The sequence below is a fragment of the Mus musculus genome, chromosome 8 (genome assembly GCF_000001635.26).
Source record: "Mus musculus strain C57BL/6J chromosome 8, GRCm38.p6 C57BL/6J".
Lineage (NCBI taxonomy): Eukaryota > Metazoa > Chordata > Mammalia > Rodentia > Muridae > Mus > Mus musculus.
Genome location: NC_000074.6, coordinates 91209968 through 91237452, shown reverse-complemented (window position 1 = coordinate 91237452; position 27485 = coordinate 91209968). Strand labels below are relative to the sequence as shown.

General features: G+C 41.8%; 1 protein-coding gene and 1 long non-coding RNA gene across 9 annotated transcripts in view; one reads left to right on the top strand and one right to left on the bottom strand.

The window, feature by feature from the left end:
* The window catches only part of Rpgrip1l (Rpgrip1-like), a 96262-nt gene extending 75839 nt beyond the window's left edge, over positions 1-20423 (top strand). For 6 of the 7 annotated variants that reach the window (XR_003947280.1, XM_006530994.4, XM_006530993.4 and 3 more), the window contains 4 exons: positions 4462-4645; positions 12116-12200; positions 15948-16081; positions 17164-20052. Coding sequence is in view for 6 of the 7 variants with exons in the window: in XM_006530994.4 (XP_006531057.1) it covers positions 4462-4645; positions 12116-12200; positions 15948-16081; positions 17164-17276 (516 nt within the window). In the remaining variant the exon portion in view is untranslated. Of the gene's footprint in view, positions 1-4461; positions 4646-12115; positions 12201-15947; positions 16082-17163 lie in introns of all 7 variants that reach the window. The other variant, NM_173431.2, reaches the window with a different exon arrangement.
* Gm36243 lies at positions 2184-26870 on the bottom strand. 2 transcript variants are annotated; one of them, XR_003947579.1, is made up of 6 exons: positions 26562-26870; positions 23692-23755; positions 12220-12294; positions 11719-12123; positions 3698-3787; positions 2184-2215 (listed from the first exon to the last, which is right to left on the bottom strand). It is a non-coding gene; the product is annotated as a predicted gene, 36243 (long non-coding RNA). The 2 variants fall into 2 exon arrangements; XR_001778625.2 differs by lacking the exon at positions 2184-2215 and having other exon boundaries at positions 2472-3787.
* Between the last annotated feature and the right edge of the window lie 615 nt (positions 26871-27485).

Genomic DNA, 27485 nt, shown 5'->3' with positions numbered 1-27485 from the left:
AGGGGCAGCAGTAGGAGGAGCCAAGTCATGGAGCTTGGTTCATTTTTCTCTATGAATAATACAAGCTGTCATCACATTTCCAGATCATTCTGCCACATAATGTGTAGTGTCCATCTATACTGACAACGAAAAATTAGTCTTATGCAGTTCTTACTTGAGTCACTTCTGTTACTTCTGTTCACCTCAGTCACAATGAATAAAAGTTCTTCATACATGCTGATGTTGACATCTCCATAACTAGGAAAGCCGATAGGCAACTGATGAACAAGACAGGGAGGGAAAGCATCAACTTACCTAGTACCAGAGGTCCACACCAGTAAAGAGGAAACAGGAGCAGCCCACGCCTGGACCATCTGGCAGCTGCCCTTTATCTGGTGGATACTGATGCTGTGCAGATGTCGCCTGTTCTCTCTCTCTCTCTCTCTCTCTCTCTCTCTCTCTCTCTCTCTCTCTCTCTCTCTCTCTCTGTGTGTGTGTGTGTGTGTGTGTTGGTGTGTGTGTCTATGTGTGTCTGTGTGTGTCTGTGTCGGTGTGTGTGTGTGTGTGTGTGTGTGTGTGTGTGTGTGTGTGAGTCTGTCTGTTGTCTGTGTTTGAGACAAGCTCTCATTTATGAGTTCAGGACTAGCCTCAAACTCATGATGATTCTTCTGCCTTAGCTCCTAAGTGCTAGGACCATTCCAACTTCATCCACTATCTTCTCAGTCAGGATATTATTACTCCGAATTCTCTTACTTAAAGTCTCTCTTTATTGTGATGAATTCTAAACACACAAAAGAATTAAAGTAATGCCATCCTATCACCCAGATTTCAGGTAGTCTTCCCCAATTAAAACCCAGAGCAATAAGAGTTTTTGCAGTACTTAAAAATCACCTGTTTCTCAAAATATATCGCATAAAAATACTTTCCAAGTTAGAAACAGCTGCTTCTCATAGTTCAGACAATATATAAGCTATTCTGGCCATATAGAGGACATTCTTTCTCCTATTTTCTACTAAATGTTTATTGTGAGCCTACTGTGTAACAGGTGCTGGCCAGGATGTTAAACAGCAGACATGTCAGCTCTGTGCCTCCCTGCTGGAGCTCAAGGTCTATAGAGAGAAACAAGTGGGTGAGGGGTCTGCATTGTGCAGTACGTTCAAGAAACAATGATGGCTATGGGAGAAAGCAGCCTGCAGTTGCTCAGAGGTCTGCAGAGTGTATGGTCCACAGTGACTAGATTCTCTCCTAAGGAAAAGACTGCCTCATGTCTTACTTGTCTTTTGTGGTCCTGAGAGAAGATCCACTTCCCGGTGTGCACAGTAATGGTGCCACCTTCACTACCTTTGTTAATACAGTCTGTTTCCCATGCTAACAAGTTACCTATTATACTAATCCTTTGTAGTTTCTCCCTCATTCTGTCAAGTTTCTATCTTTTAATAACTAAAACTGTTGTATTAAAAGTTAGCCCCAACAAGAATCTGAAGACATTTCTCAGGTACTAAATGAGAAAAGAGACCTGTGGCTGCACACTGTCTGAGATAACAAATGCTTGCAACAGTCCAGCAAAGCAAAGACATTGGAATTTAAATGAGCATAAATGGTTGTCTACAGAAGAGTTGGAGGGGGAAAATAAAACAGCAAGAAGACGCCAGACCTTTTAGCTGTAGGCAACGACAGTCAAAAGACAGTACTGAAGTTGTAGCTGAAGCAGGAAAAGCTGGAGGACAGATAGAATGGAGGAGGAGATAGGAGACTGACTTCTGTGTGTACTGGAGGACGGATAGGATGGAGGAGAGAGGAGACTGACTGTGTATACTGGAGGACAGATAGAATGGAGGAGGAGAGAGAAGACTGACTTCTGTGTGTACTGGAGGACGGATAGGATGGAGGAGAGAGGAGACTGACTTTGTGTACAGCCACATAGCTGCTGGGCTCCTCATCTCCAGATCCTGCTACAGGAAGAAATTGAACTTTTGACTTGAATGTAGCAGTGTAAATAAAGTGTTGAAAATAAATTGCCTAGTACTAATAATGACAGTTACAATCGTTGAAAAATGCCTTCTTTAAAACTCACTTTCGGGCTGAAGAGATGGCTGGGCAGTTAAGAGCACTAACTGTTCTTCCAGAGGTCCTGAGTTCAATTCCTAGCAACCACCTGGTGGCTCACAACCATCTATAATGAGATCTGACGCCCTCTTCTGGTGTGTCTGAAGACAGCTATGGTGTACTCATATACCTAAAATAAATAAATATTTTTTTTAATTGCTTTCTGGGCATAGGTGCCTTGACACTCACTCCTTTTTAGGTCTACTGCAAGTTGAATGCATGCATCAATGAGCAATGTCACCATGGCTTACACTCACAGGTTGGGCAGCAAATTACAATGTTGGGGTGTGAGAAATCACCAAAATCACAAAACTGGAACAGAAAGAAAAAAATAGATAAATATGTTTAAATGCCCCCCATTTTTTGAATACTTCAGTATATTTTTCCTTTTGTTGTTTTCTTTGGAGAGTTCCACATTGGCCTGACAGCTCAAATTAGTTTTTAAAATCATGAAAATTTCTGCTTGTGAATCATATGATCAATATATTATTAACAAAATAATATCTTACGTAAATTAGGATCTTCAGCTATTAAAAGGTATGTTGGTCTTCACTACATGTGTCATGGGAGCTTTACATTCTGACCCTCACAGGCTAGACTTTACTGTATGTTCCTTCCTTACAGTTGTGTGCTTCCTCCTTTTCTGCAGGAGCACAGACGTCTGGTGACACACCCCACCGTACAATTCTAAGCTGCCCAGATTTCATTTACGTTTGCATTGTGCTTTATGCATGCCAGCATCATAAAATGTGTGTGCAATTCTTGCAGCCACAGTAGATTTTAAAGAAAAGAATAATATTGTTTAAGATATTTTCTTTCCCATGTAGTCTTCACCAGTCACAGCGGAGTCTTTCTGAACTGAGGTTAGACAATAGCACCAACTTCATTTTTTATGCACGTGAGCAGGGAGGGCTTGAGGTTATTAGTTGAAACCGAGTAACCTTTCCAGGCTTTCATCTCTTTCTTTTCAAATTTGAATATGAAAAGCATATTCAAGTCAAAGACCATCACTTTAATGACATTTGGCAGTCATTTGATTTATTAGGTTTTAGAAAAAATTTTCCTTTAAATATTTCATCATACTATGCTAATCCTAGTAATATTGCCAGCTGCAGCCTTGTACCTGTATTAGTGGAGACAGAATGGTGTGGAATTTTCTCTGTCATCCTAGTAAAATTTCCATGAATCTACTGAATAATAAAATAACCTTATTGAAATATTCAGATTTCAGTTTTTAGTTAAAGTGTCTTAGAATACATAATAAAAGAAAATGTCTTTTGAAAGAAGTAGGTAAAATTACTTCATCAAATATTGAGGGGTTTGACAGCAATGGAAATGGTTCTTTGTGGAGACATTCTTACATAGGATACATATTTTTTTTTCATTTGCTTAATTACATACTGAAATGTCTACATAGTTACTATGGTGGATTTAAATACTGGTATGCATTTAACAGTGAATTCCTACCACCTGCTCACAAAACAAGTGTTATTTTCATGTTTTTCTAAATATTATTTAAAGTTAATATGATTGACAGCATAGCTCCGATAGGAAAGAAGAATTTTCTAAATTCTAAAGAAGAAAATTCTAAATAGTGAGAAACAAATTTAACTCAGGAAATGTTGAAGTATGATCAAATATTGAAGTCAGTTGTCAATTGAAGTCATTCCTCAAGGAAGTCTCATGTTAATGTCTGAGGATTCTAGGAGAAAAATCAAACAAATGTTATTTTAATTCTTCATTCTATAAATGTGAAATGGAAAATAAATTGCAAGAAATAATATGTAAGCTTAGACATAAGGTTCTGTTTCTTTTGCTTGAAATGTTCCTTACTGAATGAAGTAAATTATGGCAGAAATATGAGAATGGGCTGTAGTTTCTGCTCCAGTTGCTATAGATTGATATAACTATATATATTAGCATAATAGTGCTAAAGTGTTCAACGGGCTTTGATCGCTGCATAATCGAGCGTTCCCAGGTACTGCCGATTAAATAAAGCAGTGATAAACATGTACTTCATTTCCTAGTTTGAAACAAGGCCAACTGATCCTTGTCATTCTGGAAGCCATCGGAGATGAAGACCTCATAACGTTCACTCCTCATAGACTTCCAGTTGGGTATTTATAGCCTCAAATGTAAATCAGCAGACGATTGCCATGACACTGTTCACTTCAAACCCTGGGGCATTAGAATCTCATTCTCTCTGTGTGTCGTGAATAATCTATCATGTGGAATGTATGGGAGCATACACTGTGCTCCAGAAAAGAAATCCATTGGCTGAGTTTTATTTTAAAATAATAGTGGAATCTAATAAATGATATTTTTTGCTTGTTTTTTTTTGATATTTAATTTTTTTTTATTTTACTCTTTTAACAGCCATCAGAAGAAATTCGGATTGAGATCATAGCTCTGAACCTTAATGATTCTCAAATAACCAGGGAGGATACTATTCAGCGACTCTTCATTGAGTGCCGGTTCTACAGTCTTCCCGCTGAGGAGACTCCTATGTCCCTGCCCAAACCCCAGAGTGGACAGTGGGTCTACTATAACTATTCCAATGGTATGTATGGCTTATTTGCAATATAGACTTTTATGTGGGTTTTTCCTGTCTGTGAAGGAAGCTAAGGTAACAGCATAGAATTTACATCTCTGATGTTCATGTGAATTCATAGACATCTTGTCAGACTAGATTAATAAAGCTAGCATAAAAATTTTTTAAATTAGTTTGAAGTCGTTGTAAAATTAGAGAAAACACGGGCACCGGGAAAGTGATAACTTTCTGCTCCTGCTATTTTATGGTATCTACAGGAAATGCCACCTAAGTCTACTGTTGAGTTTTAATTGAAAAACATGACATTTTAAATGGGGGTTTTCTTGCTTATAGTGTTCAGATCATGTAGTGCCCTGACTGTGGACTGCCCTTCTGGTCGCTGCCATCACCTAAGTCTTTCTGCCTAATAGAGCGATGCTTACATTCTCCCCATCGCAGCAGGCAGCTTTCCCTTGTAGGGCTGTTAGTTGACATATATATAAGTCTATTGGATCAACACAGACTCAATAAAAACCCTGAGAGTGTTTAGACCAATCAGTCCCTAGGAGTTTTTCTGTTACATAATCAGCAATGTAACAGAAGGCAAACATAAGTCACACTGAGCTACCTTCATTAGAGCTGCAACATCTTAGCACATTCTCCATGCTATTATGAAATCCTGAAGATGGGTCCTGCCTAGATTTTATAAAACAGATCAGCTTATCCTCACTGGACACTCTTAGTTACTTTTCTGTTGCTATGAAGAGAATGAAGGCAACTTACAGAAGGAAGAGCTTATTAAGGGCTTACAGCTTTAGAGGGTTAGTCTGTGGCCCTCATGGTGGGGACAATGGCAGCAAATGGGCATGGCTGAGAGATTGCATACAGTGAGAGCAAACGGGAGACAGAGAAGTAACTGATTGGAATGGCACGGGCCTTTGAAATCTCAGAGCTCTCTCCCAAGGACATACCCCCTCCAACAAAACCACACCTCTAATCCTTCGCCAACAGTTGTACCAACTGGAGACTAAGGATTGAAACATACGAGCATATGAGGGCCATTCTCACTCACCACCACCACTTGGACTAAGAATGATGATGATGTTCTGAGACAAGGTCTCTCTGTGTAGTCCTGGCACTGGCTATATAAAGCAGACTGGCTGACCTTGAACTCTCAGATACCCACCTGCTTGTGTCTCCAGAGTGCTGGGATTAAAAGCATGAGCCATCAAGCCTGACTATTAAGATTTTTTTTCCAGTCTTAGAAACTGCATCTTAAGAAACACACATAGTCTTACTACTGTAGCAGCAGAATTACAGATGATCATGCCTTCTTAAAAGACAAAAACAAAACAAACAAACAAACCTTTATAAATACATTCATTATTGAAGTAGTAATCTTGGGGATCCAGAGATCTGTTCTAATCTTTTCTGTGTGCACAATTCTTACTGGTGTGTGAGCTTAGTCCAGATATGTTGATTCCCTAGTTCCTTCATTTCTATTTAAAAGAGAAAGTGATTCCTAAGAGCCCTTGCAGTTCAAACTCTGTAACAACCAATGCCTTGAGAAACCGTGTAAGAAGAAACATGCCTAAAAGTATTTTCGCAGGCTTCCTAAAGATATTCAGTGTACAGTACCAGAAAAACAAGCCAAATCAAATGTCAGTACTAGTAAAATAGATGTTCAGTTAATTTTAATGAGGATATCCCCAAGGAAAGAGATGGACTTGGCTTTTGTGTTATATAAAGGTCAGCAGCACAGTGTTTGGCTAGACTGGCAACAAATTGTTCTTGAGAAATTGTCCATTCACTGAGAAACATGGCCATGTAACAGAACAAATGTTTCTATTTGCCTAGAATCAAATCCTCCTTTGAGTCAAACCTATGAGATATGCTACATCCTTTTGGTTTTGTGCGCCCGAGCTGTAGAGGTCTGCTTGGGACCTTGTTGCCAGATTGCTTTACTCCCCCCTTTATTGCAAGGCATCTCCTCTCAGATTGGTGTTTTAGCAGTTGCTTGTGTTCCCAAGGAATTGGACATTTGATGGGGAAGGCATCTTAAAGGAATTCAGTAGTAATGTTCTTGTCTATTGGGCTTCGACTGATTTTGAGACCGTGAGCATCCTTTTTTGTTTGTTTGTTTGTTTGTTTGTAATCAGGGTAAAGGGATGTACTCAGCATCTAGATGCTGGTACTTCATATGAAAACCCCAAGTCCCAGGCCATCAGCAGATGGGAGAAATACGCACCCATCTTGTTAATAGTTGTTTTTTTCATTTAGGTAGAACAGTGGAAATATTTACTCTTTAATCATTATATCTGTATCAATGTGGCTGAGAAACTTCCTTGAATCTTTGGCTATTAGACAACTATTATTTAAAGTAACTAATTATTGTACTGATTTACCATTCACTTGTTACTTAAAGAAAGTCAATGTAATACAGCCTTGCACCCTCCAGATCTCACTGAATGTTAATAAAGGTCATTTCATTTCCAAATTGGCTTTTGAAATCCAATGGAAGATTTAGGGCACAATTAGAATACATTCTCTTGTGCGAACACTTTATCCATAGAGAGGTTCACTGAACCTAGCCCTGATTTGACTCTGCATGGTGATCTGAGTCACACAAAAGAAATTTGAATGTCAAGTCCTAAATTAGGTACATAGATGACTGGAATAAACTAGCAATCCCCAGGATTATTCATAATCAAATTCAGTCTTTATGAAGAGGTGTTAACACCAGTTCCATCTGCATACAAGAGTGTATCTTCTTAGGGCTACTGTTACTTTAAAATTTTAAGTTCAACTCACTTGATAGACATTGGTAGCAAGAGTAAAACATTTGCATTTTATTGGGCTTGGAAATTTTACTCAGAGAATGCTGAGTAAAGAAAATAGTTTGGGGGAGAAAGATTAATGGTCGGCCTGAGGACTGTTGTCTGGGCTGAATAAAGCTTTCTGGGGAATTGACAGTAGGAAGAAGAAAGATTAATGGAATCGGCTGAGGCTTTCATGAGACTTGTGCAGATCTGGACCCTTAGTCTCTAAGGATTGAGCAGTCTATCTTCTGGAACAATTAAAGTTTAATTCAGAAAATGAAAAGGATGTAGAACATCAGAATTTGTTACTAATAGGAAGAGAAATTTGGCAAAGATAAAGATTACAGGGGTGATAATATTTTAATATAAAAGTTATCAAAGATTCAAAGTTCACACCTTCTATAATTAATCCATCTGCATTTCTTCTTCAATTTGATATTGATAGAGAATATAGAGATTTATCCAGCCTCACAAAGTAAGGGATGTTTTTACTGTATTTTTAATTGACACGATAATTATAAATGTTGGAGTGCAGGTGTAGTCAGTGCTAAAGTATTTGTCTAACAAGCATGCGGCCTTAAGCTTAGACCCTGAACCCTAAAAGATAACAGTAGAAAATAGCCACACATCTTTACGGGGTACTACATGATGTTGTAATACACATGTAATGTTCAAATCAGACTAAGCTTGTCTGGTTTCGCTAATGTTTATCCTTCTTTGTGATAAAATATAATCCTTTCCTCTTTGAAATAGTCATTCTCTAGAGAGCAGTAGCACACCAGAACTTACTTCTCTTATCCAATATGACCCAGAACATGTGATCAACCTTTCCCATCCCTCTCTGGAAACCACTATCCTAACCCTAACCTCTGTGATCATCTTCCCTAGATACCACTTGTCTAGCCTACCTTACTGCACTGAGCATAATGTTCTCCAGCCCCCAGCCCCCAGCCCCATTTGTATAATCACACCTAACAGAGCTTCCCCATTTCTGAGACTGGAAGGTAGTAAGTTGGATGGTAAGTGAAGCTCTTGAGTCTGGACTATCATAGCTTTTGAAGGATGTGCTTGTGAAGTTTCTGTCAAAACAGCAATTTCTAGACACAGATGTGATTTCTCGTGGAAATAGGAGTTAAACACTGTAACTTTCAGAGAGTCAGTTTTATTTTGGTTTGGGTTTTGATTTTTTGAGACATTATTTCTCTGTGTAGCTTTGGCTGTTCTGGAACTCGCTCTGTTGACCAGGCTGGTCTCAAATGCACAGAGATCTTCCTGCCTCTGCCTCTCAAGCGCTGGGATTAAAAATTTGCACCACTGCCTGGATAACATAATTACTTTTTAAAAGGTGTAAAAACTGAAACTATCTTTGAAAATACCCTTCTGGTTTTTTAGAATTCCATATAAAGCCTGGTGTTCACAGGATCATAGAATCATGTCGTAACACTAGTGGGCCAAAGTGTCCCTGTTTCCCGCAACATTAAATGTAGAGTATTCAGTGCATCTTGATCCCATTTTTTAAAACTGGGCAAAGAACTGTTGGTCTGAGATGGTTGTTGGTAGGTGGTATCCTGACTGGCAGCAGTAGCAGCAAGAGGAGCAATGTAGTTGCAGAGGCTTAGGCTACACTGCAGACACCTCAATCTGAATCAGATCTCCAAGGGTTCAGCACAGAAATCTGCAACCAATCCATCTAAGTACCAGGGATGTGTGTTAAAACTGATAACCACTAAGCTAAACTCAGAAGCCCAGTCTAGGCTATATTTATACAAACAGGCACAATTCCAAGTTGGTATGTGTTTTTTTGTTTTGATTTTTGGTTTTTTGGGGTTTTTTTTTTGTTTTTTGGTTTTTGGGTTTTTGTTTTGTTTTGTTTTGTTTTTGGTTTTTCGAGACAGGGTTTCTCTGTATAGCCCTGGCTGTCCTGGAACTCACTCTGTAGACCAGGCTGGCCTCGAACTCAGAAATCCGCCTGCCTCTGCCTCCCAAGTGCTGGATTAAAGGCGTGCGCCACCACACCCAGCTGGTATGTTTTTATAAAACTAAATTTATTGGTTGGGAACTAGAATTTTATTTTTGAAAACAAGTTTTTAAGAAGTCAACCAAAATATTTAAGTCTGCTTTATGGATCTAGTCAATATCACTTTATAGAAGAACAAGAAAGCAGGTGGCATGCCCAGCTCAGCTACAGACCGATCCCGTCTCCAGCCGGGAAATGCCCTGGTTGAAATGCCAGGAGGAGCTTAGCTATAGAGGAAGGTGGCACAGACACACCAGAGAGCACTAGGCGATTGAGCGTAGGCTCCAGCTCCATGTGCTAACAGATTTCTAGCCTTCTCTCTGCTTAGTCATCTGTGAAATGTAAATCAACCTTGCTCCTAACCCTGTGGTGGAGTGGAGTGCCTAGTGCATGAACATCACTCCATAAATGCTGCCCAGTGGGGTGGTGCAGAATTCTAGCTGGGAGTTGGTTTATTTGTGAAGGTTAAACATGGAACCGCCGCATGTCTCAGCAATTCTCCCTCTGTGTAAATAGCAGAAAGAACCAAAATCAAGGGCACAGGCACATAGCCAACTGTGTCCAAAGCTCCTGACACCCAGCAGTAGAAACAACCCACAATTCCTCACAGGGTGACTGGAAAAACAAAAAGTTTTATGTGCATATAGTGGAAATATAATTCAGCATTGCATGTGATGGATGCATGCTGCAGCGAGGATAAGCCTTGAAATTATCAGAGATAAAGGGCAGACTGTGGCCCCACTTAGAGGAGTTGGTAGAGACAGGAAGTGAAGTGAAGTAAGGGTTCCCCAGGGTGGATAAAGGGGGTGAGCGTTACTGAAGAATAGGTAGAGTTTCTGCTGGGATGGGGGAAAGACTCTAGAGAGAAAGAGGAGTGACAGCATCCTCCTGTCTGTACCTAATGTCAGTGGACATATGTTCTAAACTAGCTAAAGTGCTATACTTTAAATTATATGTATGTTACCACAGCAATTGAAATTCATCAGAACTCATCTAAATTTAATTGAAAGACATTTTCTTTTGAATGCTGGAGTTGGAAATTGAGAGGCTTTTAATACAAAGAAATTATGTGTATTTATGTATCAAAGACTTAAATTATTTGGTAAGAATAACAGTTCATGTCGTGGCCTGTGTACCGCTATAGAGATTAATCACTGTTTCTGCCTGGGTTGTTTTGTCCTAGTTTTTAAACTAAGCGTGAATGGGAAAGAGAGTGGGGGGCAGGGCTGGGTGCCATGGCACCTATGTGAAAGTTGGGGACCAGCCCTTGGGAGGTGGCTCTCTCCTTCCCCCAGTGTTCCAGGGATTGCTCCTAGGTCACCAGGCCTGTGACAGCAAGTGCTTCTGTCTACTGAGCTGTCACACCACCAACCTCAGTTGTCTTCTAAATTACCTTCATTATTCTCGCCCTCAAATGTTAGAAACCAATACTGCCTAAAAGCTTTAGGATTATGAAGTGGGAGAATATATGAAAAGCCACATACTGAATTAGAAAAAAAATCCATTTAGTTTAATACACTGACAGCCTCTAAAAATGAGGGACTGACCCTCAGCACTAGTGAAATATATCTGCAAAGATGACCTTCTAGCAATGACAAAGAAAACCCTCAGAACTATTGGTGTTGGTCTCTGTTAATGTTGGTAGCTCTAAGGAACCCCATACGGTATAGTGTTCTGTAAGGACAGTGGCCTTGGTTCTTCAGGGCTGGGTAACTTGGCTACTGGGCCTCCACTTATTTTGACCTCTCCTGGGCCACTATCACCTCCTTGTCTCCCATTCCATGTGTCCACATCCCACAGGGCACACCTTAGGGTTTTGATTAAGGTCAGTCAAACAGCCAAGCAGCTGAGTAGCCCTATTGCATGGTCATATGAAGTCGTACTGAAACTGCCCTCAGAAGCGTTGTTAGTAAAGTGGAACCTGGAGGAACAGGGGTCCCAGAGCCATAGCAGCACTGTCCCTGTGTGCACATTTGATCATGTTGGAGTTGAGATCTGGCTGCAAGGGAGCCTAAGCCCACACTGGGCTTAGAAGAGGAGTGGCTTCTCCCCCAGGTGCCAGCTCTGTGTACAGCCCACCTGCATGCCCAAACACCAGGTTTGACAGCTATTCATCTGAATGCCAGGACCAGAAGTCTTCATATACCAGAGAGCCCCTCCGCCTTGTTCCACCATGCACTGCCACATCAGCCCTGACTTTCCTACCTGCATACTAGATGCCTTTTGTTGCATCTTTTTGCAGTGGCAAGAGAGGAGGCTTAACTTACCGGTAGGCTGTCAGGAAGGACGAGAATGCTGCCGTACACTTTCATCATCACTTGCTTCTCAGGTGAAAGAACATGCTGTGACTCCCTCAAAATACAAAGCAGTAAAGACCCCCAGCTCCTCGGTCAGCTCTGCCAGAGCCACAAGCAGGTCGTGATAGCAGTGAAGCACTTCTCTGGGATGTTGTGGGTCTCCTTTCTGACAGCGGGCATCAGCCTGTCAGTGGCACCACACTAGATCACATGATCATTCCGATTGGATTCTGGTTTGCCAACCACACAGGCAAGGTGGCATGATGTGTGTATCTTTAAAAACAGTATTCATAGAATGCAGGGTGGTGCCGATGGAATATAGGTCTGGGTGGCTTCCTGTGTGAACCTGTCTTTTCTTTTGCTATAGTGATCTACCTGGATAAAGAAAACAACCCAGCGGTGAGAGACATCTTAAAAGCCATACTGCAAAGGCGAGAACTGCCTCACAGAAGGTATTTACAGCAAGTTTACCAAAGCACGCCTCTGTCCTCTTGCTTTCTGCAATGTTGGAGCTCCTCCTTGCAGTGTGGTTACCTCCAAAGAAATCTGACAATGGAAAGGCATCGGGGTTAGGGTAGCTCAGTGGTAGAGTGCTTGCTTAGCACGAGTGAGATAGTAGGTTTAATTCCAGGCCCTGCAGAAAACAAAAAAGGAGAAAAGACTCCAGGAACGCCAGTCATTCCTACACCCCAGCATTATTCCTGTAAAAATGTCCAAATGTCCCTCAGAGACACAAATGCTCCTGCCTTCCTCCTCCCTCCCCACCAAAAGCCTAGTAGAGACAACAGGTGGGAAGTGCTTTTCCAGTGAATACTGGGGTGTAGCCCACCTCCCTATGCTAAGGAAGGGGAGGTACCCTTTCCCCCAGCCAAAGCCAGGGAGCACTAAGAAATGATCTCTCTCCTCCTTAATACTCCTAATTACTTCCTAAAGCAGCTCCTAGTCTGGGAACTCCCTTATTCAGGTGGCAGCCCTGCTCAACAATGGTGCTAACTTAGCAGCCCCAGCTAGAGCTCACCATTCTTCCTGGCCATGTAAAAAAGGAAACACAATTCATAGGGAATTGCTTATAGTGCTTCTCCAGGCTGTCCGTGTGCCCTTGGAAATATGCCATTGTTACCTTAAACAGTGATACACTGAAAGAAAAAATACGTTGAAGAAATTATTAATCTGGGACTGGAGAGGCAGTTTGTTGGTGAAGAGCACTGGCTGTTCTTTCAGACTTGGGTTCAGTTCCCAGTACCAGATTGTGGCTCACAACGATCTACTCCACTCCCAAGGAAACCGATGCTCTTATCTGGCCTCTGTGGGCACCACATGCACATGAGGCATTCGGGCGAGCACTCCGACACATAAAATGAAAATAAGTACATTATGAAAAATGTCTTTACATTATTAATTTGAGGTCATAGTTTTGACTCTGATTCAGGTTCCTTTTTAGTTTCTTTTTCTTTAGCAGGAGTTCTACTGAGAAAATCCACCAATGAGGAAGACAGGCCATAATGACAAACAATTAATTACATCTGCAATGATTAGGGACAGACACTGAGTGTGGTGGCGCTCACCATCAGTCCCAGCGCTCAGGAGGCAGCACTTGGGAGAGACTAGGCCAGTCTACAGAACAAGTCACAGGCCAGCCAGAGTTAGCATAATGGGGACACGTAATAGGCTAGAAAGAAAAGAAACTGAACAAGTTAAATGCTAAAAGATAAAATAACAGCGGAAGATGATCTAAGAAAGTGATATGTAAGCTGATTTATGAAGGATGAAGAGACCCAGTCAAGAGCCTGAGACATATGGCTCCAGGCTGAGGGAATGCCAGACAGAAGGATGACACAGGGCATTCTGGGATAGATGGGAGGACTAGCAAGGCTGGGCTCAGAAGTAGAGACTTGCAGGAAGGCCCAGCTGTGGAGCACATGATGTTTGCACATCCCAGGTGTGCATCTGGGCCTCAGTTTTTAAACTCATCTATTGGGCTTTCTTCCCTTTTGAGTTGAACTTTCTAGCCCTTTCATTGGTTTTGTTTGTTTGTTTTAATGCTGGGAGTGGAAACCAGGCCCTTGCCTTTGTCCATGTGAGACAGGAGTTTTAACCCTGATCTATACCATAGATCTGTGAATTTTATTTGACTTCTCATTTTGCTCTCTGTAGAATTTAAAGCCAGGAATACCGCATTTTCATATTCCTCGCCCTTTTTGAGAACTTAGGATTTTTAAAACTTTTCTCTCAGAATTCATGTACACTCAATGAAGGTAATAGCCTGCCTTTTAAATGATGCAGATATAATCTCAAAGCCTGAGGTTAAAGTATATCACGTGCCAAGGTATCTAACATACCTGAAAACAGCCCTGGAGAGCCTTTAGGATGCTCCTGCACTGTAGGATGCTGTTTGTGGGCACTACCAGGAGGGTGGTATGTTGCCGACAGCATGTGGCAGCACTGGCCACATCTTTTAAGCTCTCCTGTCCAAACTGCATCCATTCTAGAACAACGTTTTTGTTGTTGTTCATGAATGTTTTGCTTGTATGTCTGTAGGTGCACCGTGTGTGTGCTCTGAAGAGGGCACCGGATCTCTGGAACTGGAGTTATAGACAGTTGTGAGGCCTGGAACCCAACTCCTCTGCAAGAGCAGCCACCTCTGCCGGGCATGGTGGCGCACGCCTTTAATCCCAGCACTCGGGAGGCAGAGGCAGGCAGATTTCTGAGTTCGAGGCCAGCCTGGTCTACAAAGTGAGCTCCAGGACAGCCAGGGCTATACAGAGAAACCCTGTCTCGAAAAACCAAAAAAAAAAAAAAAACAGTCACCTCTCTGGTTCCCCAACAGTCATTTGTGTATAATTGAGTAAAGGAATGAGATTATTTGGGAATCTGTTTAAACAGCATGTTTTCCCCCTCTTAGCCTACTGTGACCTAGGCTCTGGCTCCTTGCATCATTTCATCTGGTCTTCACAAGAGCCCTCCCTAGTCTTAGGTGTAATTATTCTCCATTGCGCAGATAAGGAAACTGAGGGCAAGGAAACTGAGTAATGTCTCCAACACCACACAGCTATATAAGTATGGAAACCAGAATGCAAACCAAGAATGAATGTTCTGAGTGCTCACCTGAACCCCTTTGTCCTGTGCATTTTGTAAAATACTCAGACCATTTGGCAGTCTGGATTGTGTTCTGTGATTTCTGTGTGAACAGGTGGTAGCTTTCATTTTCACTTAAGAGATCTCTATTTTCTAATTTCTTCGAATTCTATTCCTAGCTAAAAAACAGTGGCTTGTAAAGGAATGAAATGCTGGCCATTGCCTTCACTAAGTTGATTAGAGGCTTTGTCTTGTTCACCCATCAGCATTTGGACTTTGTTTATATTTTTCAAGGCATGATTTCTCAGGGGCTTCGATTTTTCTGTTTCTTGTTTTGCTTCTGATTTTGGGATAGATATGTTTCACAGAGTTTTAAAATGGTAAGGTTTACAAACATCCATGGTTTAAGCTATGCTGCCAAGACATATCAAAAAAGTACTTAACTGTAAATTCCTGTCATTTGGTCAATCCAAGTGTGTTTGGCCTCAGCACAAGCCACTAATTCAAATCAGCTCCATCAGAGCCCTGCAATTATGTGTCTAAAAGTAAAGTAGAACTTGGATGCTGTGGTTGTACATTAGAAGGGCGCTGAAGCAATACGAATATCTGATCCAGCCATTGGGCAGAGTTCAGCTTTCTGCTGTGGGCACTCAGACTGCTCCCTGGCAATGCAACCTCTGCATTTTGTAAGACAACACATGCAGTTTGGTAGATTGCCTTTACCAGCCCCAGATCTGTATACTGCTGCAATCTGGGAAACATGTCTTTCTGTCAAAATGCTGACTGTGTAACCTACCATGGCCTCAGTGCACGTCATCCTTTTAGTCTTAAAAAGTAGAAGTATCAACATCTCAGATATGGTGTAATGACATGGACATCAGGTCTTTCCCTTTGCCTGGTCACTGTCTTCCATTCTGGAGATAATTGTCATCCAGGGTTAGGAAGAAGATTGGTGCTCACTAGAAAAGTGGGGGAGCTCCAAGGTTCTAATAGTTCTGGTGAGATTTTTGCCTAACACAATTTCCTTTCTACTAGTATCACCATCTCACACCTAGTTATATAAAAAAAAAAGTCACAATGCCCTGCTCCATGGTAGTGATCTCCTCTGTCCTGTGCCTTCCTAGTGTGCGCTTCACCGTGGTCAGTGATCCTCCCGAGGACGAGCAGGACCTAGAATGTGAGGACATTGGGGTTGCCCATGTTGACCTTGCTGACCTGTTTCAGAAAGGAAGAGACATCATAGAGCAAGATATTGATGGTACGTGTGCAAGTATGGCTCTATCCGCACAGCTACCAGCTGCCAAAGCCCAGGCTCTCTATTCAGACCTCTTTCGGCTGCCTAGGAGGGTCTGTTACACCTCAGCAGAAGGCTCTATGGCTCAGGCTGACATCTGTTGCTGCTGAGAGCCTGTCCCTATATTCTCCCCCTTTCTCTCCCTACCCTTCTGTGCCTGATAGAGAATTTTAAGTAATTTTGCTTCACAGGAATTAACTAATGCATTTCTTAGTGATGGGGATAAGACACTTGGCCTTAAGCTTATTGTTCTCGACCATGGCATCATCTTCTCAAGGCTTCTCTAGTTCAGGGCTGCAGACAAAGGGTGGGTCTGTCCCCTCTGCTAACTCTAGGATTCTGACAGTTAGGGTCTTCCTAGATTTTTGCCTTGCTAAGTGTGAGTCAGAGCAGTATCTCATTTCTCCTTCTGTTCTTACATCACACAGAAGGAACTGTGCCTTCTTAACTGTAACCAAGGAAGGCCCTGGTCTTGGGTCTTGGATCCCTAGCAAATATCTTTCCCTAGCTGATGGGGTCTGTGGAAACAGCCTGACATTAGACTGGGCTGTGTTCAAAGAAGCCTCAAGACTTAAATAGTCTGCCTTTGGGACATCACTGATAGCACTCACTCAAGAAGTGAACCTCTGACCCTCAGAGCCAACTCACTCACAGATGTCTTAAGTCCTGTGGGTCTGCCATCTTGCTTTTCTAATTGCACAGAACCCTAAACTTAGGGATCTAAGTAACCAGTGCTAACACTGTCTAGTTAACTAGGTGACCAGTGCTAACACTGTCTAGTTAACTAGGTGACCAGTGCTAACACTGTCTAGTTAGCTAGGTGACCAGTGCTAACACTGTCTAGTTAGCTAGGTGACCAGTGCTAACACTGTCTAGTTAACTAGGTGACCAGTGCTAACACTGAGTGTACCATACCTTTGTAGTACTCCACAGTGATAGCCATAGCCTTTCACTATGTGTGTCCTCATACAAGTGGCCTTCTCATATAACTGTGCCCAGCTGAGAAAGCTACTGAGCATGATTGACCTTTGCTGACTCCTCCTCAGTTCTCGATGCCCGAACAGACGGTGGCACCATCGGCAAACTGAAGGTGACTGTGGAAGCACTTCATGCCCTACGGTCTGTCTACGAGCAAAATAGAAAGGACTTGGAGGCCTGAAAGAACCTGTTCCAGAGGCATCCGCTTCTAAGAAAATGCTCGCATGAAAGCTCAAGGATGAGATTTTGAGTAATCACTCTGATGTGTGTAATCTATAATTCATCGGTTGCTGGGAGGGAGCGCCTGGGTTTAGACTTGAATGTTCAAGTTTTGTATAGGTTTTGTGTTTGTTTATTTTTCTATCCAATCCTCCCCATGACTGCCACCCCATAGGACTTCAGTGCTCCTAAGTGGGCTACCTTATCAATAATTTATAGCAACATGATAGCATGAAGCATCTATTTGCATTTGCCACATTTTCTTATGAAGAACTAGGAGTAGTTCCCATTTTTATTTTTCATAAGTAAAAGCCTAAAATCTTAGGAAACCAATGAAAAAGAAATGCTTTTTATGTTATCCCTAATTGTCCCACTAAATGGAACGCCTCTGATTAGTCTCATTAAGACTTTTATACTGTGAAGATTTTATTAGAAGCAATATATGAAAATTACTTGGATTAATGTGTTAATCTCCCTCTTTAAAATGCTAATATCTACTTTATGCACATTAAAGCTCAGTATGCATTTTCTTTGATGCATACAGTTTCTATCAATTAAATATAAAGAAGGAGACTTGGCACCAACTTATTAAGTTACTCCCAGTCCTATTTTGTTTCTTTATAAACATTGTAGTTGTTCCAGGTTATGTGGTATCAGTGCATTTTTGATGCTGATGCTGGATCCAGGGTTGTATTCATATAAAGATGGATGGATGGATGGATAGATAGATAGATGCACAGGAAATCTATACTTTAAAAATTAAAGTTATTGTATAGAAAAAAATTAAAGTATGGCTCAAATTCTAAAATGCTTAGATATGAAAGGAGGCCCTTTATCATTTTTAAACTTACATCAATCAAGCTTATTCAGTGCTGGGATGTATCTGGATATCCAGACCCTCAGAAAGCAGCTCCAAAAGTTAATTTCTCGCTTTTACGCAGTCTCGCTGAAGGGTTTAATTGATATTTTTAATGGAGCTGTGAATCAGTGCTGCAAAGGAATTGTCTCTGGGGGTCTGAGATATAATGCATTTCATTTTTTAATTTACTTTTTTATTTGTCATTTTCTTCAAAGGATTTTTATAGGCTGTGGGTTTTCACTGTTTGCAAACAGGCTATTCCTTTTTAAGCATATGTAAAGTATTCAGGGAGATAAGTAATTTATTAAAATCTACCTAATTTGCCGTGCTATATTAAATCTCTGCTTCAGTGATCACAGACCATTTCATTTAGAGAATTAGGCATTCCCTCTTTGTGTGATTAAAGTCCTGGAAAATGAGTTCTTTGCTCCTATTTGTGAACATTCAAAGCCTGCTAATGGCAGGAAGATGGAACAGATTATGAGACAATTCATTACAGTTCAACAGGGGGAAAAGCAGCTATAATGCAAAAATGCAAGTATGAATATCAGCGTATAGCTGAACCATCTGTGCTCCAACAGCTTCGGTGATGACTCCTCCTTGGGAGGCTTTGAAATGACATCCGTACGATATTAATTTGTTGGCGCACTCTGTGGGACCAGTAGAGTATGATCTGACCACAGAACTCTATAAATTCTGTCTGTACCACTGGGCACCCCTGTCCTCAGGCCTGCCATCTCCAAGAAGAATCTTGCTCTCATCAGACTGAAAAATCTTCATAACAACTCATTCCTCTGGAACCTTCCAGTGACCACAAACATCTGCAGACAAAGGCTCTCCAGTTCTAGTAAACAACCACATGTTTGTTGTCACTTTAGCTGGCTCTGAGCTCATCTTCTTGGCCTCCCTTTCTAGCTTTCTTTGGCTTTGTGCAGCTACAGTGTCATTAAGACCCATAATATTCCCTGCAGTAATTTAAAACAGCCAGATTATACCCTAGGATTAGCCGAGTGGGTTTGAGACATTTATTGTGGTGTGCTCCTAGGAGGCAGGCATTATTGTTTAAAATGTTATATCCAAAACTAAATAATGCTTTCTCTGGGGGGGGAACGGGGTGGTGCTGACTTCTTAGCGTCCGTCGTTAAGTGGAGACAGGAAGTTACAATCCAAAGACCTTCTACACGTGAGTCAGCTGTGTCATATTTATACCTCAGGTAAGATTGTGGATTATCCAGGCTTCTCTTATATCTACTAGCTTTAAAGTTCTCAGCCTCAGACTCCTGCCAGCGTTCCCGGTACTGACTTCACATATAACGGTGACTAACGGGTTCTGAAGAGAGAGATCAAGTGAGTGTCCTCACTTGAAGTGCACTGGCATCTTTGTCTAGATGTGTGTTAACCAGAGTTCATTGAAAAGTTCACCTCCACTGGTTTAAAGTGCTGTGCTGTCCTCTGTGAACCAGGCTTGCTCTGTAGAGGATGGCTGGGAAGTGGGGGTTCCACTCACACAGACACAGCCCTGGAGGAGAACTTGCAGCTCTCAGTAACTGCACAGTACACTCAGCACTCTAGAGCTGTAATGCTTTTAGTTTGGAAATATAAATAGAGATGTGATGTGGCGTGTGGGACAGTGTATTATACATGGTTTTTTTGCCTACTGTAGTAGAAATGTCAAATTCCCAGCCACTGTCATGAGAAGCAGTTGACAAAAATAAGTTTTATGGTTTACAGTGTGGTTTACGTAGAGAATATTTCTCTTCACTCTCGGTTTCAACATGTTTTCTGAATTATCATGGTTTGTTGCCATTTAACTTAAATTAGTTTTTTTAAGAATAAATAGAGTCTATGTTTAATCAAATAAAGAAAGGCCACATTGAAATTCTGCTGTTCCTGCCATTCATTTGTTACCACAGAACACAAATAATTTCTATGTGTCATGAAGAAGTGTGGGCTGAGACGTGGTCATGTGATTTGGGAGACTCTGCGTGCACCAATGTTCCCACAACAAAACATAAATTATTTTAGTAATCTGACATCAAGAGCTGTGACAATGAAAACCAGCTCTTACACATGTTCTAACAAGAATCTGATTAACATTTTTGTGGATATGGAAAATAACTTTTTTTAGTCAAGCTGGCACTGTTGCTGAATTTAGAATGATTTCCTTATGTACAGGATTGCAAAATGTGAATCATGTCTGTGAACAAATATGAGAATAAAGTGTGATCTTTGTGTAACATAAAACACCAAGGAAGAGACTTTGGGTTGTGAAAGGATCAAGTGATTGACAGTAGAGAGGTGGTCCTAGCAGTAAGAGTGTACATTAGTAAGTCACCCACGCCCAAAGGCCTCCGACTACCTTAACAGAGAGAAGCTAGAGCCATGATTTGGTATAGAGTGGGCACCACACCTAATTAAATCCATGAGTAGGGGCAACAGCGTTACATCCCTTCTGTTCCAGAACCAAACAGCCTCAAGGTCAACCAGAAAATATCAGAGTAATAGAAACAAACATTTTAAAGCTAAGCATACAGAATTAGAAAATATCCTCTTTCATCTGGCAAGGGAGAATTTTTCACTTCCGTCTCAAAATGTTGCCAGAGGATGGCACCACATGATCCCACTCCTGGAAGCCCACACTACCGGTATGGTTCCTTTTGTCCTAAACAGTTTTCATTTATTTTTCTTCCCTTTCCTCTTTTTTATTTTATTTTATTTTTTACAGGATTTCACTATGCAGCCCTGGTTGGCCTGAGACTCACTATATAGACCAGGCTGTCCTCAAACTCATGGAACTCTGCCTGCCTCTGCCAGCTGAGCACTGGGATTAAAGACAAAGTCGGCTTGCACCATCTACCCTGACACTGCTTTGTTTTCCAAATGCTTTGTGCTCGGGAGCGAAGTCAGGCACTGTCAAACAGAATGTGGCTTCCCCTCTGAGATCTGTACCTTTTTGACCCTTCACACTCTCTAGACAACCATGGTCTCATTACTATAGCAGCCTCATTTCTCCGTTCACTAACCCATTCGTTTTTGTTTGCTTTTAAATATTTATTTTCTTTTTAATTATGTATATATGTTTGTCATTGTGTGGGTATGTGTATATGAGCAAGGGTGTCTGCAGAGGTCAGGAAAGGTTGTTCGATGCACTAGAGCTGGAGGTATGGGACATTGTGAGCTGTCATGCAGGTGCTGGGAACCAAACAGACCCTCGGCAAGAGCAGCAAGTGCTTCTAACCACTGAGCCATCTCTCCAGCCCCTATTTTCTTTTCTTTTTTAAATTAATACTTTAACTCTTATCTTCCTGTCACCCATTCTTTCCATTCTTCTATTCAATCAAACACTTGCATCTGCCTGCCTGACTACCGTTTGCTGGGCTGGCTGCTTAGCCTTGGTTTTCTAGACTACCTCAGTATGCAGCTCACGCTGGCCCGGAGCTCGGTTACTTAGCCCCAGCTTCCTTGAACCTGTGAGCCTCCTGCCCAGTGCACTTAACTTTTGAAAGCGGACACACCTCCTTCACTCCTTCCTCTCTGTTTGCTTGGTATCTTTCTTTGGGTATCAGCCTCTGTGGTAATTCCTGGGGCTTCTCCATATGCTCCACTGTACAAAGATTTGTCTCTATTCTTTGGAGATGGCAGTGGGAGGGGGTTACTGTACAGACGAACCTGGCATTCCTGGCTTGAACTCTAAGCCTTCCTGCCTCAATCTCCCAAGTAGCTGGATGGCAGTGCATGTCACCATTCATGGCAAAGACTTCATTTGCATGGCGGGCCATCACAGCCCTTCTGGAACTGATATTTGTACCTGAGCTTCAGGTCACAGAGGCAGACCCTCAGGCAGCTCTCCAGCAGCCCTGGTCAGGAAGCAAAAAGGACGTTTTATAAATGTCTAAAATAAACATTTTTCCAAATTCAAGATCTTTGGTACAGATCTGCTTTGGCATAGGTTCACATGTTATTAACAGCAAGAGAATTTTTGGAAGAATGCTTGAGATATCTATTCACACAACCAAGATCGACTTCTCTCAAACCCAGACAAAGAAGAAAGAACCCCAGACAGACATACCGAATCTATACACATTAGGGCAGCTTAACTACTTCCCTATAAGACTAGGAGAGTTCACAGTAGAAAACGAAAGACAAAGGCTTTGTACTGTTTGAGGGAGCAGTGGGCCATGGATGTGTGTGCTCCAGCATGAGTGCACCAAGAAACTTGGCCTCAAAATACAGCAAGCAACAGGCAAGAGAATGTTACAGCTGCGTTAATTTTAGTCATAGGTTTTAACCTCCCCAGAGAGGGCAGATCAGAGATGTTGAAAAGGCCTGTTTAGCATAATCACAAAGCTTAGACAGAGATAGAACACACATGGAACATTCAAAAGAAGATCAACAGCATATTCAACCATAAAGGAAATCTGTTTCCAGAGGCCTCAGATCTTGTAGCCCACACTACTCTAAGCAAAGGCAATGAAGTTAGAAGCAGGTAGCAAAAAACGATAGCTAAGACACAAGACTTTCTAAATTCTAAAATGCATGTTTTCATTTTCAGTCGAAAAAAGACCTTAGCATGTTATTGTCAGGGATTCTAATGGGACATGAAATAGCCCACTGTAGGACAGAGGGACAAGCAGAACCTACAAATACTTTTGTGCATTAATGAGGGAAATAAGTAAATGTCAGCTCAGAACCCATCGCCAGCAAAGCCTGGGCTGCACACACCAGGAGGGCTGACAGAATACAAGTGCTGGAAGAGCACAGATGATGCCAGCAAAGGAGAGGGACCAGCCAACCCAGAGGCTGAATATCGAGAGCAGGTGTGAGTGAGGCCTGCTGTTGTGGTTTGTGTCTAGAATGTCCCCTAGAGGCTCATGACTTAAAGGTGTCATCAGCCTGGGTTGCTATTGGAAGGTAGTGGATCCTAGTAAGAAGAGGTTCAGTTATTGGGAACGTGCTCTTAAGGAGATATTGAGCCCTAGCCCCACCCCACCCCACCCCCCAGTGTCCCAGATGCCCACTGTCTTCCATGCACTCATTGCTCTCATGCTCTGCCTTTTCACAGGCTGGAAATGACATGGCCAAGTGAAAACCTGAAGCTGTGAATCAAAATCAATTTTATCTCAGATATTTTTTTCATGGCAGCAGCAAACTAACTCACTTGGCAGAGTCAGATCTTTAGATCTAGGGGAAGAGGAAACAACGTGGAGTGTGCAGGAACAGATACAGCAGCTAGAAGGCCATTTTGGAAAAGGGAGAGAATCCTTGGAGATATTTACTGAAATAAAGGAGGAAACCAGGTGAAAACCATGGCTCCCCAGGAAACACAATAAATAAAATTAAATTGTCAATAAAAAGTGGACATTTCCTGCAGAAACTAAACAGGCTGTGGCAACAGAAGAGGGCATTGTTGAGCTAAGAAGCTTGAGTTCTCCCAAACCCTTCTCTATTGGGAATTGCCTTAGTTGGTCCAAGAACATCCAAAATAAAGGTTCTAACAGAAAGGGAATTCTGTACTCACCTTCCATAAGAATACAAGATGAGGATCAAACCTTCTTAGCAGCTGTCAGTTGGGACATCAAGAGCTGAAGACAACGAGACAGAGCCACCCAGTTACCCCACCAACCAGTAGTCTTCCACATCTGGGCATGTTTGTTTGCTATGTTTTTTAAATGAATAAAAATTTTAAAAATAACACAAATACCAAATACCTATACGCTCATTATACACCAGAATACAGATGGTTAAAGTCTCCTGCTACACAGCACCCCTAATCCAGACCTGTTTCTCACCCACCAGTTTACCATTTGTATGTAAACACATACACATGCCCACAAAATATGTATAGAACTGTTTTGCTTTTTATTTACATAAGTGTCAGACTGCAGACATTGTTTATACAGTTTGCTTTTTTCCACATAATTTTTTTAAACCATGTTTTTGAAGTCTACCCTTGTTTCTAGCATTTCAGTGCCAAAATAGAGGAGTCTGTGGTTTTTAAAATGAACCTTTCGCAGCAGGATGGCGTTCTACCAAGTGTTAGTGAATTTGATGGTCTGAACCACCCTTCTGTTGAGACCACTAGACATAATTTGTCAAAAGTGTCATCTGGCTATCTGGGATGTCACACTACAGGGTCCAGCCTAATGACAGCCTTGAGGACAAGTCTAGCACTGGGGCTGCTCTCCTCAGAGGCACCTGCCAGGTTGAACATGAGCATCAAAGACTACACAGAACCTTCATAGGCTTCTGGGTCTTGAAGGAAAGAAGTTGCTATTGAACTACAGACCCAAGTCCTCCACATTTCAGTCAGGATAAAAGCCTAAGACATCAAGACAATGGTAATAGAAAGCAGACCATCCAGTCTGGACCCGTTTCATTCTCCCCATCTTTGAATGATTAAGGTAATCTCAGGTTGCTGGGACCACAGCCTATCACTGTCAGAGACATAACTCTAAAATCTACCCTCTACATCCTCAAATTACTATTTCAGCTCATAACAATGTTTGCAAAATACACATTTAAAGTAGTAATTCAAGGAGTCAAGACTACATGGCAAGGCAATATCAAGTAGCAGTCACCTAGTAACTTCCAAGTAGCATCCAATATGATGTCATACCAAAAAAACAACCTGCGATGTTCCGAGGAGGATTTGGACATTATTTTAAGATCCAAGTGTAAATTCTATAAGCAAAAATTGCAACTAAAAATAAGAGTTGACTAGAGCCAGGCGTGGTGGCACACGCCTTTAATCCCAGCACTTGGGAAGCAGAGGCAGGTGGATTTCTGAGTTCAAGGCCAGCCTGGTCTACAGAGTGAGTTCCAGGACAGCCAGGGCTATATAGAGAAACACTGTGTCTTAGTCGGGGTTTCTATTCCTGCACAAACATCATGCCCAAGAAGCAAGTTGGGGAGGAAAGGGTTTATTCGGCTTACACTTCCACACTGCTGTTCATCACCAAAGGATGTCAGAACTGGAACTCAAGCAGGTCAGAAAGAAAGAGCTGATGCAGAGGCCATGGAGGGATGTTCCTTCCTGGCTTGCTCATCCTGCTCTCTTATAGAACCAAGACTACCAGCTCAGAAATAGTCCCACCCACAAGGGGCCTTTCCCCCTTGATCACTAATTGAGAAAATGCCTTACAGTTGGATCTCATGGAGGCATTTCCTCAACTGAAGCTCCTTTCTCTGTGATAACTCCAGCTGTGTCAAGTTGACACAAAACTAGCCAGTACACCCTGTCTTGAAAAGCCATTAAAAAAAAAAAAAGTTGACTGGATAGTCTAATCATATACCACTAAAGAGATCTGGTGCACTGGAAATAGAGAACACTAAAGAGAAGGGAAGGGGAGGGATTTATGGTCACGTGGGAACTTACAAGTCTGAAGAGACAGGAGAGGAAAGGAAACACAAAAGTAGCTACCAAAAGTAGTTCAAATCTCAGCAACCACATGGCGGTTCACAACCATCCATAACGAGATCTGACGCCTTCTTCTGGTGTGTCTAAAAGACAGATACAGTGTACTTACATATAATAATAAAATCTTTTTTAAAAAATTTCCAGAATAAAAAAGGGCAGATTTACGAATGATTTATTGCAGAGCCAGCAGTAGTTCAGTTCGTAAAGGCACTCGTCCCATGCCTAATGACCTGAATTAGCTCTCAAACATCCATTTGGGTCTTGAAGGGAGAAAATTAGTATTAAAACAAGTCCTCCACAATTTGAGTCTGGACTCAGAAAACATGAAACTCACATAATTATGGCCTCTCTCCCATCAATCACAAGCTTTTTGCTAAGTATACTGGAGAAATGTTCCTCTTCCTGCCCATTTTATGAAGTCGGCTGCTACCAGGTCTGGGGATGCAGGCATATGGAGCTGTGAAAACAGGGTCATCTGGAGGCCACCAGAGTAAAGTGTTCCAGTACTGGTATGGTCTAGAACCATTGTGACTCGGGGAGCAGGTCTCTTGAAGCAAAGTTTGCGGCAATGGCTCTATGTTGACCTTAGCAGCACTAATGGCTACATGTCTTTTATAGTTGGAACATGAATACTTTCCAGAAAGTGTTTAGAACACCTAGGTTATCATGATGACAGGCAAGCCAGTTGCAAAAAGAGGGATGCGGATGGTTCAGTTAACAGGACCCCACTCAAGGCAGCCAACACTAGGGATGGTTTGGCAACTATCATTGAAAGGGTCATCGATGGAACACCTCCCTGCCACCACCACCAACAACAATTTAGCTTATTTGAAGAAAAACTAAACACTAAGGTTACTATCATTCACATGTTCAAAAGTGTTTGACAGTGGTGATCCCCTAGCTGATGAGTCTCAGAAGTGTAATATAGTATAGAAGTGTAAGAAGTACTATGCTACATCTTTTAGACCTACCTCTCAATCTTTACCTTCACCTTTTCACGAGTGTTAGTAGTCTGAGCAAACTCACGGCCAATGGGATCAGAATGCCCTGGAAGAATACTTATTCCCTTCTCTGTTGTTCTGATGGACAATGGAGATGTATTCTATGTGGATCCTCAAAGGGTCTAGCAGTATCAAGCCACAGCACTCATAGAGGTAATCAATTTTAAAACACAGCTGTGTGTTGACTTCTCCATCCAATCCTCTTATTCCTCCCAGTCCCTCCTTCCTGGCTCAGAGACTGTCTGCAGGGAAGCCTTGTTGAAGATCTGCTTACTTTCAGGAAAGCCAGGCTAAGAAGACAGACCATCAGAAGTGGCCCTATGAAGTAGGTCACAGGAGTGGGACTTGTGTCACAAGTGAGATTTGGTCACTCACCAACCTGATTGGGGGGGGGGGGAATGACATCATTAATGATAACTGATAATGAAATAAACTCATTTGGTAAATTCCTATCAGTGATTAACTGAAATAAATATGTGAAGAAATGAAGTGGGGGCTGGAGAGATGGCTCAGTGTTTAAGAGCACCGACTGCTCTTCCAAAGGTCCTGAGTTCAATTCCCAGCAACCACATGGTGGCTCACAACCATCTGTAATGGGGTCTGGTGCACTCTTCTGGTGTGTCTGAAGAGAGCAATGGTGGTATATTTATATACAAAAATAAATAAATAAATCTTTAAAAAAAAGAATAAAAAAACTTTAAAAAAAGAAAGAAATGAAGCCTCATTTATCAGCTATGTTTTGGTTTTATGCTGCTCTTCTTGGGTTTTCAGCAGGTGATGGTGTACACCTTTAATCCCCAGCACTTGGGATGCAGAGGCAGGCAGATCTCTGAGTTTGAGGCCAGCCTGGCTACACAGAAAAACCCTGTCTCAAGAAACCAAAGAGAAAAAGAA